Source organism: Vipera berus (genome assembly GCF_964194415.1).
Source record: "Vipera berus genome assembly, chromosome: 4".
Classification (NCBI taxonomy): domain Eukaryota; kingdom Metazoa; phylum Chordata; class Lepidosauria; order Squamata; family Viperidae; genus Vipera; species Vipera berus.
The window spans coordinates 15,602,380-15,617,274 of NC_138206.1; the positions used below are offsets into that span (position 1 = coordinate 15,602,380).

The 14,895-nt window shown below is 39.6% G+C and overlaps 1 protein-coding gene across 1 annotated transcript in view; it reads left to right on the forward strand.

Annotated features, from left to right (window-relative positions):
- The window catches only part of CNTN5 (contactin 5), a gene marked incomplete at both ends in the record, with an annotated part of 277,925 nt that overhangs the window by 94,787 nt on the left and 168,243 nt on the right, over positions 1 to 14,895 (forward strand). The window contains one exon of the mRNA XM_081327707.1: positions 5,035 to 5,238. Within this exon, the coding sequence (XP_081183833.1) occupies positions 5,035 to 5,238 (204 nt within the window). The remainder of the gene's footprint in view (positions 1 to 5,034; positions 5,239 to 14,895) is intronic.

The window sequence follows — 14,895 nt, forward strand, 5'->3', positions numbered from 1 at the left end:
TTTTCCCCCTCCTGTATTTTTGATTACACTGTGGTGAATGCTAGATAAGCTTCAGTTTAAAGATTCCTTTCTGATATCTATAGAAGGGTGGGTTTTGGTGAACACCCTTCTGTGATCCGTGCAACTTTGCTGACACTCTCTGAGATAAGAAATCTAGCAGATAGCTATCAAAATATAATCTATGTATGTACAGTAGCTGGGTATTTCTTGAAAAGAAAAGAAAAGAAGCTTATGCTACATGAAGCTATTGTAACAAAATCCTGTAAGTCTGAATGTGCCTTGCCCCTCCCTGTTTTTATCTTTAAGAAATCTAGGGAGGGTCAACTCTAAGACACTTCCTCAAATTACATTTCTCCCCCAATTCCAATTTCTCTTGTCTGATCATTTTCTTGGTTGCAGCTCTTCCTCCTATTCCTCAAGGTTATTCTTACTGGCCATTACAGATAATTAATGCCTCCATCCAAGGTTGGACAAGTGAAACATTTTGTGTTTGTGAACAGTAGCAGTGGGTTTTCTATTATAGAACCAACCTTGACATTTCTATATTTAGAGTCAGAAGTGACAGGTCTGTCATGGAACTGGAGTGAAGCTGCCTGAAAGCTAATATTGGGTGTTAAAAGTTCAGCAACGTGGAAACATCAAGAGGAGAAGCTGAGATAATAGAAATGGAAAATATGAATATAAACATGGATTGGAAGTCTCTATGATAGCGCTAGCAAAAGATAGTCTTTAACAGCCTCTACCAGCTCTCTACTTTTTGATTGTTCTTCCAGTGTAGTTGTGAGGAATTGCAGGCAGAATACGGAGGGAAGAAGGCCTCTAGTTCAGCAGGAGGGTACATGTTAGATCTCAGTGATATATATATACAGTATATATATATATATATATATATATATATATATATATATATATACAGTATATATATATATATATATATATATATATATATATATATATATATATATATATATATATATATATATATATATATATATATATATATATATATATATATATATAGTCATCCCAAACAAAACCTTTGCTTCATATCCTGAAGAGCTGCTAGTAGTATTGAGAATATTAACTTACACGAAGGGTGGGCTGGTGTGTGGAGGAGAGAGGGCAATCCTAGTGATGACAAATGACAACCATTATGAAATACTTAACGTATGATTGTCAGTTATCAATGACATCATGTGTGATTCAAAAATTTTATTAATTTTAACAAAGCATAAAACACAAAAAAAATATATAAAGAAAGACGAAGGTAAAATAGGGAAGGAAAAGGGGAAGAGAGAAAAGTGTAGGGTAGAGGGGGGGAAGGAAAAAAAGCTTTGACTTCCAACTCCTTCTGATGCAACATGAAAACTCAACTTTTTACTTTTATATAATAGTATATACTAGCCATTTCTATAACACCAAACCTATCTAATCAGCAAAACCCAAAGTCGAAGCTTCTTTTTTTTTTACTTCTAGCACAAAGTCCAAAAGCAGTTTCCAAGTAGAAACAAAATTAATTGTGTTCTTTTCTTTAATCAAAGTAGTCAATTTAGCCATCTCTGCTAACTCTATCAACTTTTGCAGCCATTCGTCCATTGTGGGAATCACAGTGTCCTCCTTCCATTTTTGTGCATAAAGTATTTATTCTTGCTGCCCTTAGCATGTATAACATCAAAATTCCATTTTCCCCCAAGGTTTTTATCTATTAGGCCTAATAAAAAAGTCTCTGGTTTTTCTTTATGTTCACTTTAAGAATCCTACTCCAGTATGTCTTTGCTTTATCATATGTCCACCATAAATGATAAAAAGTTCTTTCTTAAATTCAATTATTTCCTTAATAATATCTGCAACAGCCTACAATCACCTACAGATGTCTAGCATCCTGACATGGATAAAGTTAGCCATACATGTTCTTTTTAGCTCATAGCACCCTGAATGTAGGAGAGAGAGAGCATAAATTCTCATTTCTTTCCCTTTGAGAAGGAGGAGGAGAAAGCTGGAGAAAGTGGAAGAATTGGGCATGTCTAGTTTAATGAAGAGAAGGACAAGGGGTGACATGATAGCAGCCTTCCAGTATGTAAGGGGCTGCCACAAAGAAGAGAAGATGTCAAGCTATTCTCCAAAGCACCTGAAGGCAAGACAAGAAGCAATGGATGGAAACTAATCAAGGAGAGAAGTAACCTAGAACTAAGGAGAAATTTCCTGACAGTTAGAACAATTAATCAGTGGAACAACTTGCCTCCAGAAGTTGTGAATACTCCAACACTGGAAATTTTTAGGAAGAGACTGGACAACCATTGGTCTGAAATGGTATAGGGTTTCCTGCCTGAGCAGCGGGTTGGACTAGATGATCTCCCACATCCCTTCCAAGTCTATTATTCTGTTAGAGTCTTCTGGGAGATGAAACAGGAGAAATGGAGTGATGACTATCAAGTAAAAATGGATGCTAGGCAGTGTTAGTTGCTGAATTTATGGGTAAGAAGGAAAAGCTGGGGAAGACCACAGGTAATATTTACAAAAAAGAAAAAAGGGGAAAAAAAGAAAAAGAAATTGGAGAGGACAACAAAGAACAATTCTACCAGATGACTTTGAAGGGATTGTTAAAGAAAGAGAAAGAAATCAGATCTGGGGGAAAAATGCCAGAGACAGAAGGTCACCTAGCCAGTACAATGAGACATAGATCTATCTGTGTGATCACTGAGAGACAACAATGATTTGATGGCACATAATTAATCAATCAATAGCTCTCCTTTATATTTACTCAACTCTCAAAATTGCATACATATACAATAGGTAATTGTACAAAATGCTTAGCCAGGTTCAAACTTCTAGTTAAGGTAGAGAGAGAGATGGGACCTTGCAGGACAAGGAATTTATTTTATTTAGCTGTAAATAAATCTCAGCTTTGTGTTTGACAGAAAATAAAGTTAAAACTAAAAGTTGCTTTAATGTGCTGATAAACATACAGAGAGAGAGAGAGAGAGAGAGAAAGGGAAAGAGAGAGAGAGAGATCACATCCCATGGATCCATAAAAGCTTGTGATAGTCTTACTACATAATTGTAATGTTTGTATGATCTCATCATGGCACCTGTCCTCATCTTGCTATCACTGAGAGTTGTTGTGGTTTTCTATGGACAGAGAGCTTTTTTTAGACAACCTTTCCAATGTTTCTCAACCTCAGTATAAGATGGACAGACTTCAACTCCCAGAATTCCCCAGCCAGCTTTTCTGGAATTCTGGGAGTTGAAGTTCACCCATCTTAATCTTGCTAAGGTTGAGAAACACTGCTTGGGCTACTTATTCCAAAGAACAGTACTACTTTCTCCTGCTTTTATTAGTTATATCTTTGTTCATATGACTCTCTGATCACTAGCCAACCTATTTTGGCCCAGTTTGTTGGGCAAACTTAGCTATACCTAGTTAACTATTGTGCGCAGTCAGAAAGCTGAATTAACCGAATGAACCATTGTCAAGAATCAAGATGAAGAGTAAATGTGCACAGTCACCTGCTTTATTCCCATTTTCTGAGTGTTGGAAGTAAATGTTGTAATTCAGTGTCAGCCTGTGATACCAGCAGCGGAGTCTGATGATTCTGAAGAGGAGGAGGAGGGGTTTGGAGAGCCTTTGGTGTCAGAGGGAGGCTCTGATGCACTGCAGGACTCTCAGCCTGGCCCCTCCAGTCATGTTCCTCATCAGACTCAGCCGTGTGAGCACAAGGTATTGGACATAGATGATTCACAGCTGCATCTATTCAGGGATGCTAGGAGCAGGAGGCAATCCAGCAGAGTAGAACAGAGAAAGGCCATGAGACAACTCAGTGAGAGGAGGAGAAGGCAATGAGAAGCCACGCCTTGGGACTGCTGATAAAAGGGGAAGGTGTGGGAGGTGCTGGTTGCTGAAGGCAACCATTTGAGTCCTGGTCTGTTATTCCTGTTTAACTCTTGTTTGAACTTTTGATTTCTTTGTAAATAAATTTGGTTGGGTTTTTCCAGCCTGTTGACTATAAAAAGGGGTTGTCCCTGACATTCAAACAGGGCCAGTCGTAGGCTGAACAGAACAGTAAAAGGTATATTATTAGTTTGGCCTCCTGACCTTCTGATGGGCTTAATGTTGCCATAGTGATAGAAGGAGAAACTTTTGAGGCCAGTTATCCTTACTTTGGGGGAAGGGTGTTAAAGATATAAATGGGAGGTAAATGTCTTCCATACCCATCCCTTTAGCAAGACTCTCCTACCGCCAGATTTTGATGGCAAAATGGCTGAATTTCCAAAATAATATTTTAGAACAATATCAGGTGGAAATAAGAATAGAGGAATGGCCTCTTAGAAGCCTCATATTTTCATTCCTAGACTTATTTTTTTCATACTGAATAAGGATGAGAGAGAAAAATTACACCACTCAAGCTTGATAACAGGGGCCCAGAGGACTACAGATTGCTCAGTCCTTCTTTCAGTTCTGGAAATATGAGATGTGTTTTGCTTTTCTGTCATCTCCTGGAAGTAAAATTAAATACAGTGGTTTCATATGGCATTTAACATACGGTATAATATACTTCCAAGTGCTGTTCAGAAAAAGTCCATGCAATGTTAATACTAATTCCCTCTTAAGCATTTGGCATATTTTATTGCTTCCTGTTCAGCCTAGCTCAGTGATCAGTAATAAATTTCTCCATAGCTAATCTTTAATCCTTGAGTTTTGATTCCTCACACTAGGAGTTAGTCAGATTGCAGAACACCAGCATCAAATGGAGATCTTATTTGGTGTAAAAATCCTTTATATCTACATTTGCTGAAAATATTTATCCATAGCTAAGCATGCATATTTTCCAAATTTATTAGAAATAATAATGACAAATAAACAAATGTCTTGGTAAAAAAAAAGCTTTTCCATAATTATTGGATATCTGTCTTGCTCCACAGAGAAAAGTACTGAAATTAGATATGTTCCCTTTTTTCAAACGTGTGTAATGTGCTTTCTTGGTTGGAGTGGTCTTTCCACAAGAGATTCAAAGTATCTGCCTCTTTATTTTACAGAGATCATCTATAGCTGGGTATTTAATGCATTCCCCTCCTTTGTGGCAGAAGATAGCAGGCGTTTCATCTCCCAGGAAACAGGCAACCTGTATATAGCCAAGGTGCAACCGTCAGATGTTGGGAGTTATATCTGCCTCGTGAAGAACACAGTGACAAATGCCAGGGTGCTTAGTCCTCCAACCCCATTAACACTTCGAACTGATGGTAAGTTAGCTGTTTCTCAAAACTGAAATATATTGGGGTGGGGGAAAAGCTGTGTAGAAGTATAAAGACTGTTGTCTATGGAGATTCTAAAACATCCAGGTCATTGTTGTCCTAAAGGACTAAAAGGGAACTGGACTTTCTTGGTGGGTTTTTTTTCCCTTTGAAAGAGGAGTCAAAGAGGTCATCTAGGTTCAAACTGAATAGTCCTCCCTTAACACATGGGGAAGGATACAACAACACCTATTTCCTGTTTAAAACACAGTCAGCAGACCCAGAAAGGTTCCAAACCCATTTGCCCTTTAATTCAGGTGACTCTGAGGATACAGGTAAACCCCCAGGTGACCTCAATGACTCTCAGAGTACTATGACCAGATAAGTGCAAAAAATATAAAATTCTTCCATTCCCCACCAGTCACTTAAAACTGAAGAAGCTTCTTGGATGAGAAGCAAATCATTTTGACTATTATTTCTAAGCAAAATTGGAAAATGGTGTAGCATTGCAAAACTTTACTTACTTGGATAATTTTGAGAATGGAAGTAGAAAACCACATGGAAATTAGTAATAACTGGTAGTTTTGATGGTTGCATCTTTAATTACCAGTTACTAAGGGAAGAGTTGGCTGAGTTTTTGTTGAATGCTGAATACTGAGTGTTGCAGAATGCTGGACTAGACTGGCCTTTGGTCTAGGAACAAGCATTAAATTGCAGGACTGCACATAAGTCCAGATTCAAAAGCCAAAATTTGATTCAGATCTTGCATGGGTGTGCTTATAGTATTTTATAAACTCCCAGAGTTAGCTGGGCATAAAAAGGGTAAAAAATAAATAAGGGATTTGGAGGCTAAACCATACAATGAATGGTTGAGGGAGCTATGTATGTCTAGTATATGGAAGAGAAGAATTAGGATATAGTCATGAGACAGGGTTATCTGTCAAAGAGGATACATACAATTGAAGTTCAACTTATGAGCATTCTTAGTGCTTTGTTGATATTGGTTGAATACTTTGTGAAAATAATAAGCAAATATTTTAAGGCAATCATGTCAATGCTAGCAAATGGTACATTTATCAAAGTTTTTCACAAAAATGAAGAGACCTAATTTTAGAAAAATCCAATTATATAATCCCTTCGGTGACCTTGAATTTTCATGGCTGACAACTTTCTTTCTGGATTTTGTTGTTGTAGTCAATGCAGTTAGGACTTGGTAGTTTATGACAAGAATGCTGATAAGACCATATCTATATATTTATCTTCATTGAGATGACTGAATTATATTATAGTTTTATATCAAATCCTACAAGTATAGACATTCGCTTACCTTTATATTAATCTTTTATTTCCTTAGAGCTGTGTCTCAAAGGGAAACTTATCTTCTTGATATGAACCAAATTAAATAAAAACATCAAGAAATCCTTGAATGGATTCCGAATAAAATGAATGCCTCATTTATGCAGATGTCCTTGACAATCAGTCATTTCTTACTATTCAATTTCTTTTTGTGCAGACCTAAAAACAATTTAAAATTCTATCTGAAGAGATAAAAAGTTTCATCAGAAAAAAATGGATCATGCATGATTTCATTAACAGCCTTTTAAAATGAGTTAGACACTCAGAAGAATGATTTAATAAGTGTTTACAAGCAATTTCAAGAGCATTTTAGCAGACTTTTGGAAGTCCCTGTTACCAAACTGGAAGCAGTTAAAATGCCTTCACTTAAAACAAACAAACAGGGGAAAAAACCAGACAATTTGCAAAGGATATGGAAATTCAAATGTGATTGAGCTTACAACATTTGCTGTTTGATCATAAAGTGCACTTTTCAAGTTCATATATTTTTATGAGATCGTTTCCCCATTCTGGAATGTACCCAATAAACTATTTCTTTCAAACTAAGCAATAAAGACACTAAAAAGGTTGTTTTCTATGGTTTTCAGTCAACATTTCCCAAAGCTATGCAGAAAGATACATCTTTCCATGATGCATGGGGTCTTCCATGGAGGGAGGGAGGGAGATAGAGAGAGAGAGAGAGACATTTCAGACATTCAGTTAAAGTGCACAATGCAGTTATTGGTTCCATTCAACATGGAGCTCCAGAGCCTTCAGTTCTTTGCATCTTTTATCCTGTTAACCATTTGGAGAAGAGACAGCAAGCTAAGTTACCTTGTTTGTCCCTCCCTTTAGCTCTGCTTGGTTCTCTGCCAGTTCTCTTTGTTTCAAGTAGAAAGTACTTTAGGACCAAATTTAAAGTCAAATTTATTTTATTAGCTAGCTTAACTTTATGTGACAGTATTAGTTATTGCTAATAACAAGTCCTTTACTGCTTCAGCTTCAGAATAATCCTTCCCCAGTAAGAAAGAGGTCATCAGCAAATATTCTTATGCTGCTAGCTTTGGATTCTCCATATTGGAAAATTTCAGAAGCTCTGTGTACAAGTTTGTGTGAGGCTTTGCCAAAGTGGTGAAGTAGCTTGCCTTCTTGTTCAACCCATTTTGTTGAATATCAAATAATGAAACAAAATATTTTTTTCCAAGAGGGGAAAAGATGCCATGTGATAGGTAGATAGAAATTCTGCTTTAATGTCTGTTCAAAAAATTGGAGTCTATTCATAGTTTTTCAGAGAGTTTGACCCTAGAATATATGTCAAGTTTAAGTTTTCCTACCAAATGTCCTTCCCTGAAAGACATTTCCAGACTCTTGCAGTAGTGTCTCCATAGTCCCAGCAGCCACATGACAGTGCTCATTAGTTTGCGCTGCATGCAAGATATTATGATATTGTAATGCAATCAATTTCATGGGCTGCATTGTTTTGCTTCCCAGCAGAGGTTTAAAGACCTCCCCTTCCACAATAATAAATTCCAACTGATAGACCTCTTGGGTTGCAAAGTTTAATTCTGCATTTCCCCATTATTTTTAGAGTACGCTTGTTAGAGATAAAGACTACCTGGCAACATGGAGCAATAACTCTCCCTACAGGGATGAAACACTGTGATAGCACACTACAGGTGGTACACAAGTCCAAATAATAGTGAACAGATTGCAAGCAATTCAGTGAGTTACATCCACCTAACTAGTACTGTTTAACATCTGTACTTCAAAGCCTGGGACTGCTACACTGAAGCCCTGGGCACCATATTATAAGCACAATTCAAAGAACTGAAACCGGTTCAAGGGAGGAGAATGAGGATGATCAGGGGACTTGAAACTCAGTCCTAGGAAGATCAATTCTAAGGAGTGGAATTGTTAAGTTTTGAAAAGAAAAGGCTGGTGCCAGGAAAGGTGTCTTAAGGTAAAGGTAAAGGTTCCCCCGCACATGCGTGCTGTTGTTGTTAGTTGCGAAGTCGTGTCCGACCCATCGCGACCCTATGGACAATGTTCCTCCAGGCCTTCCTGTCCTCTACCATCTTCTGGAGTCCATTTAAGCTCACGCCTACTGCTTCAGTGACTCCATCCAGCCACCTCATTCTCTGTCATCCCCTTCTTCTATTGCCCTCAATCTTTCCCAGCATTAGGCTCTTCTCCAGTGAGTCCTTCCTTCTCATTAGATGGCCAAAGTATTTGAGTTTTAGCTTCAGGATCTGGCCTTCTAAAGAGCAGTCAGGGTTGATCTCCTCTAGGACTGACCGGTTTGATCGCCTTGCAGTCCAAGGGACTCACAGGAGTCTTCTCCAGCACCATAGTTCAAAGGCTTCAATTCTTTGGCGCTCAGCCTTTCTTATGGTCCAGCTTTCACTGCCATACATTGCAACTGGGAAGACCATAGCCTTGACTATACGCACTTTTGTTGACAGGGTGATGTCTCTGCTTTTTAGTGTGCTGTCTAGATTTGCCATGGCTTTCCTCCCCAGGAGCAAGTGTCTTTTAATTTCTTGGCTACAGTCCCCATCTGCAGTGATCTTGGAGCCCAGGAAAATAAAATCTGTCACTACCTCCATTTCTTCCCCATCTATTTGCCAGGAATTGAGAGGGCCAGATGCCATGATCTTGGTTTTCTTAATTTTTAGTTTCAACCCACATTTTGCACTCTCCTTCTTCACTCGCAACAAGAGGCTCTTTAGTTCCTCTTCACTTTCTGCCATTAGAGTGGTATCATCTGCATATCTTAGGTTGTTGATGTTTCTTCCGGCAATCTTAATTCCAACTTTTGATTCATCTAGCCCTGCCTTTCTCATGATGTGCTCTGCATATAAGTTAAATAGGCAAGGCGACAGTATGCAGCCTTGCCGGACTCCTTTCCCAATTTTGAACCAATCAGTGGTTCCGTGTCCAGTTCTCACTGTTGCTTCTTGGCCTACATATAGGTTTCTCAAGAGACAAATAAGATGGTCTGGTATGCCCATCTCTTTAAGAACTTGCCAGAGTTTGTTATGATCCACACAATCAAAGGCTTTAGCATAGTCAATGAAGCAGAAGTAGATGTTTTTCTGGAACTCTCTAGCTTTCTCCATGATCCAGCGTATGTTAGCAATTTGATCTCTAGTTCCTCTGCCTCTTCGAAATCCTGCCTGTACTTCTGGTAGTTCTCGATCCACATACTGCTGGAGTCTAGCTTGTAGAATTTTAAGCATAACTTTACTAGCATGAGAAATGAGTGCAATGGTGCGATAGTTTGAACATTCTTTGGCACTGCCTTTCTTTGGAATTGGAATGTAAACTGATCTTTTCCAATCCTGTGGCCACTGTTGAGTTTTCCAAATTTGCTGGAACATGCGTGCTAGTCGTTTCCAACTCTAGGGGCCGGTGCTCATCTCCATTTCAAAGCCAAAGAGCCAGAGCTTGTCCGAGGACATCTCCGTGGTCATGTGGCCGGCATGACTAGATGCCAAAGGCGCACGGAACGCTGTTACCTTCCCACCGTAGTGGTCCCTATTTTTCTACTTGCATTTTTACGTGCTTTCGAACTGCTAGGTTGGCAGAAGCTGGGACGAGTAACAGGCGCTCACTCTGCTACATGGCACTCGGGATTCAACCCGCCAAACTGCCGACCTTCTGATCGACAAGCTCAGTGTCCTAACCCACTGAGCCACCGCGTCCCTTGTCTTAGTGCTCTTCAAATACCTGGAAGGATGACAACCAGAACATCAAAAGCTGTTCTCTATCCTTCCACCAGATAAACTCCAAACGGACAAATCTCAGTTTTAGGAAGACAGATTTCATCTCCCACTTTAATACAGAGGGAAAGTGCCTGTACGGAAGGTCGAAGCAAAGATGGCAAGATACAGTAAATGCAGACATGAAAAATGCCCCAGTTGGACACAGATGTTGCATCTGATTGCGCAAGATGACGCTTGTTGAACTGAAAAGCACACCCTCCATCTGCAGGGGAAAAATGTTAGGAGGAGGAGGAGGAAGAGGATGATCATGATGATTTGTAAGAAGACAGATTCTGACTGAATGTTAGAAAAGTGTAATCACAGTGAGATGCGTTTGACAGTAGAATCAGTTGCCAGTACAAAGAGTAGGCTTCGCTTCACTAGGGGCATTCAAAGAGGGTCATTGATTAGGGGCACTGTAATTTATATTCCTGTACTGAATTAGGATTGGACTTGATACCTAAGTGGACTCTTCTGACTCAATAATACTACAGTTGTAGAATAATAGTTCAACAGGTTGAGGGCCTCAGCCTGCCCCCCCCCCATTTCTATTCTAAATAGACAACAACGAATGCCTTTCATTCTGTTCTACCACTGGCAATTTGGAACAAGATCAATTTTTATAAGCTGAGCCATCTTGGCTCTGGCCAAAAGAAGAATAACAACTTGGAAGGGACTTTGGAGGTCCTCTAGTCCAACCCTCTGCTCAAACAGGAGACCCCACACCATTCCAGACATTCTCCTCTCACCCACAGCCTCTGGAGTCAAGCTGCCCCATGGACCAATTCTTCTCACCATCGGGAAGCCTATCTCTAGAGACAGTGGTAGGATTCAAATAGGTGAACAACCAATTCTCTGGGTAGATGCTGTTTCTGGAAGTCCATTCTGGGCCTGGGCAACAAAAAATTAAGCTACCTCAAGCTACCAGTTCTGCCGAAGTGGTGAGAACCGGCTGGATCCCACCACTGCCTAGAGATGTCAGGGAGTCCAGACCACCAGCCAAGAAAAAACTATAAATAACATTTATTCACTCTTTGTTTGTATTTTATTCCATGTCTGATTAAGTGCTGAATCTAAGCCTTGACAATTATTCCTCATAACAATTTTTGGAGAGTTTCAAGCGATCAGGAAAATAAGTAAACAAACGAACAAGCAGAGTTTTCTCAAGCATCTAGGTCAGTGGACCCTGTTAAGTTGGGACAGCCAGGAAATTGCACAAGTATAACATGACCGAATTTGATAATCAGTTCATAAAAGAAAGTATCATATTTATCTTTAAGCGTTCAAATGTTCTGAAGGAAAGAGGCGACATAGAATAGCGGTCTAGAGTTTCCACTTTTTTTTCCTACAAACTGCTGATAAAATGCATAATGGTAACCATTTCTTTTCTTCAGCCTCAAGCTCTTCAAGTTCAATTTACAGCCTCTAATTGCTTTATATATCAATACAAACAGATTCCCTTTCCCTGTAGATAAAAGCGTTTCTAAAGTAGAAGTGAGAACGTTTTTTTCTGAACTCACTCCAGCTTTCAGCTCTAATCAACTTTAAGCAGCTATGTGAGTGCAAATATAATTAGACATATAATAATTCTATTATATGTTAACTATTCTCATTCTACACTTGCCTATTCTTCCTAATGCTTGAGTTAATGAAGGCTTACAAATGTTAATGGCAAGATTTATTCATTCTCTGGTTCATTCCACTGATCTTGATTTAACTGGTGATCCTTTGGCAAATAAAAGCTTCCATTTTGATGGGTAGCTAAGGTACCACATCCCCAGAATCTTAGCTTGAAATGCCTCATAGACTATGGAACACTCATGAACTAACAAGCCTTTAACAATGCACTGCCTAATCTATTTTTAGGATCACTAAAAATCCTTTCCCTGGACTGAAACAATTTTCCAGTCAATCCATCTTCAATAACCACTAGAGTTGTCCACTGTGTGGCCTTGGTGCTCTCTGAACTTGACTGTTTTCTTGAAGACATTTCATTACCACACTACGTAACATCATCAGTGCTAGAAGACAATAGGTTTGCTCTCAATTTATATACAGATGCTTACCCTGTCAGTGTTGGTGGAGGCAGAAGTGTTCCTGGTGGTTCCTTGATTAGACTGTTGTTTATTGTTGGATGATTTGTCTGAGTTGGTAGTTCCTTGATAGGTATATTGAGTTGTCTACATCTGAATTATTCATTTTAGCTGTTAGCCATCACTTCCATTTCCACGCCTTTCCATTGATAAGCTTTTTCTCTTCAGAATCTTTCTGAGTGGTTTGTTCATTTATATACATACTTTCTCTTTTACCACTCCATATGTGCTTTTCTCCTTGTGAACTATTTCATATCAGGATCTAAAAAAGCACTTTCAAGGACCTTCTGAGAAAAGTTTACAAATTGCTTTGTTTGGATATTTGAAGGAAGTCATGAACAATTAGTTAAGAAGCTAGCAAGCTCGTCATGCAGAGTTTTTACAGTGTTACATTTTGTATGAACTGGCTCCAAACACACCATCCTGCAAAAGAAGTCAAACTTATGGCGTGTGTTAAAGAAAGCTACCTATCGCTTATTGAAAGCCCCATTATCTGATCTATTGAGTTTATTTGATTGCAACTGACAGCTGCCATTGATGAATGAGAAAGGACTTTGATAATCTATTTGGTAATGATATGTCAAAAGATTTATATGGTTGCACAACAAGGTATTGGTCATGCAATGTATGATAGCTCATTAACCTCAGTTGCCAGAGAAGATACTTACATGTGCTTCCCTCTATGATCAGCTTTGAACCTGGGGAAACATACTAGCCATGAAATGTTCTTTCCAATTCTTCCTTCAGCTCTTTAGGTTGACAGGATGTTGAATTACATCCTCCCAAATACCAATATGCAGCAGCTTTCAGGACATGAAGGCAGGTAGAAAATTAAATATTTGTTTAACTCTCCACTTGTATGCTTTGCTCCTATTGTGTTTCTTACTGTCTGACAGCTTTCTCTGTAAACCTGGCCTAAGATATACAGCAGGCTGTATGCCATTCGTGATCCCACCAAAATGATCTATTTATGAACAGTGTGCATTACATGTAGACACATGCACCTGCTGCCAGCGTCAATTTCCCATCATCCTGTGCGCTCCCACAGGGAGGGCCTCCTCAGGGTACCGCCGGTCAAGGATTGCCGACGGGCGATCCCCAGGGGGAGGGCATTCTCTGTGGGCACGCCTGCCCTATGGAATCAACTGCCAACGGAACTCCGGACTGCCCCCGACCTTCCTTCATTTCGCCGGGAGCTAAAAACCTGGCTCTTTGAGCTATCTGGTCTGGACTGAGGGGTTTAATGTTTTTAAATTGGAATTCTGGGAGATGAAGTCCATGAGACATAAAAGAGCCGAGGTTGCCTACCCCTGGGATAGACCAAGATGTTATGACCATCCAAAGAGTTTAGGAGGAAAATATTTTTGTGCTTCACCAAAATAGCCACCAGAAATTTGAAGGAAAGAGCAATGGAAAACGCCTATTGATTTTTGTTTGATGAAAAGCATTAAACACCAGACCCTGGGTCAAAGCGTGAGGTGTGGCAAATGTGCTTTTGGAATATGGGAAGCTGCAGAGATGAAAGCATGGAAAAGATGTTTATCAGACCGCAAAGAGCAATCTGGGAAATTTAAACCATCTTCTTATATGTGAGTCATCAGTCTAATGATGGGATTACCTACGGCAACACCTGCGGCCGGTGTCAACTTCCCTCCGTCCAGTGCGCTCCCACAGAGAGGGCCTCCTCAGGGTGCCGCCAATCAAAGAATGCCGATTGGTGACCCCCAGGGGGAGAGCCTTCTCTGTGGGTGCGTCAGACCTTTGGAACCGCCTACCGGTTGAGCTCCGGATGGCCCCCGACCTTCGCTCCTTCCGGCGTGATCTCAAAACATTCTTTTTCGAACAAGCTGGCCTGGTCTGATGGGATGGGGTTGGGTTTTTAAAACTAGTTTTAACTTTAATATGTATTGATTTTATGGGCATGATGTTTAATGGTTTTTTAATTTTTGTATTTGATTTTTATTGTGTATTGCCCTGTTCACTGCCCTGAGTCCTTTGGGAGAAGGGCGGTATAGAAATCAAATTATTAAATTAAATTAAATTAAATTAATGGAGCCAGTGAAAACAATGAGTTAAACACGTCTCTTGTTTGTTGATAAGACTAAAACGTGCCGCGTGACGATAGTAAGCTAATATGAAGACTAACATGTTTCCAATGAACCCCTTTTTTAAAAGGTCCTTATCTTTACAGAATGCACCACAACAACAACAACAAAATCCATACCGCATTCTATATGTATATGACATTGTCATAAAGCTCTTGGGGTTCCTTTTGCTTTTCTTTCCTCCTTCTATCTCTCCTTCTCTTCCCCCAGTTTCTTCTGCTTCTTATTTTCTTCCTATTGATGGATAGCCGAGGATGAGATGGTTAGTGTCATTGACACAGTGGGCATGAGTTTGGGCAGACTTAGGAAGATTCATTGGAGGACAAGGGGGCTGACATGCTATGGTCCATGGGGTCACAACTGGTGCAA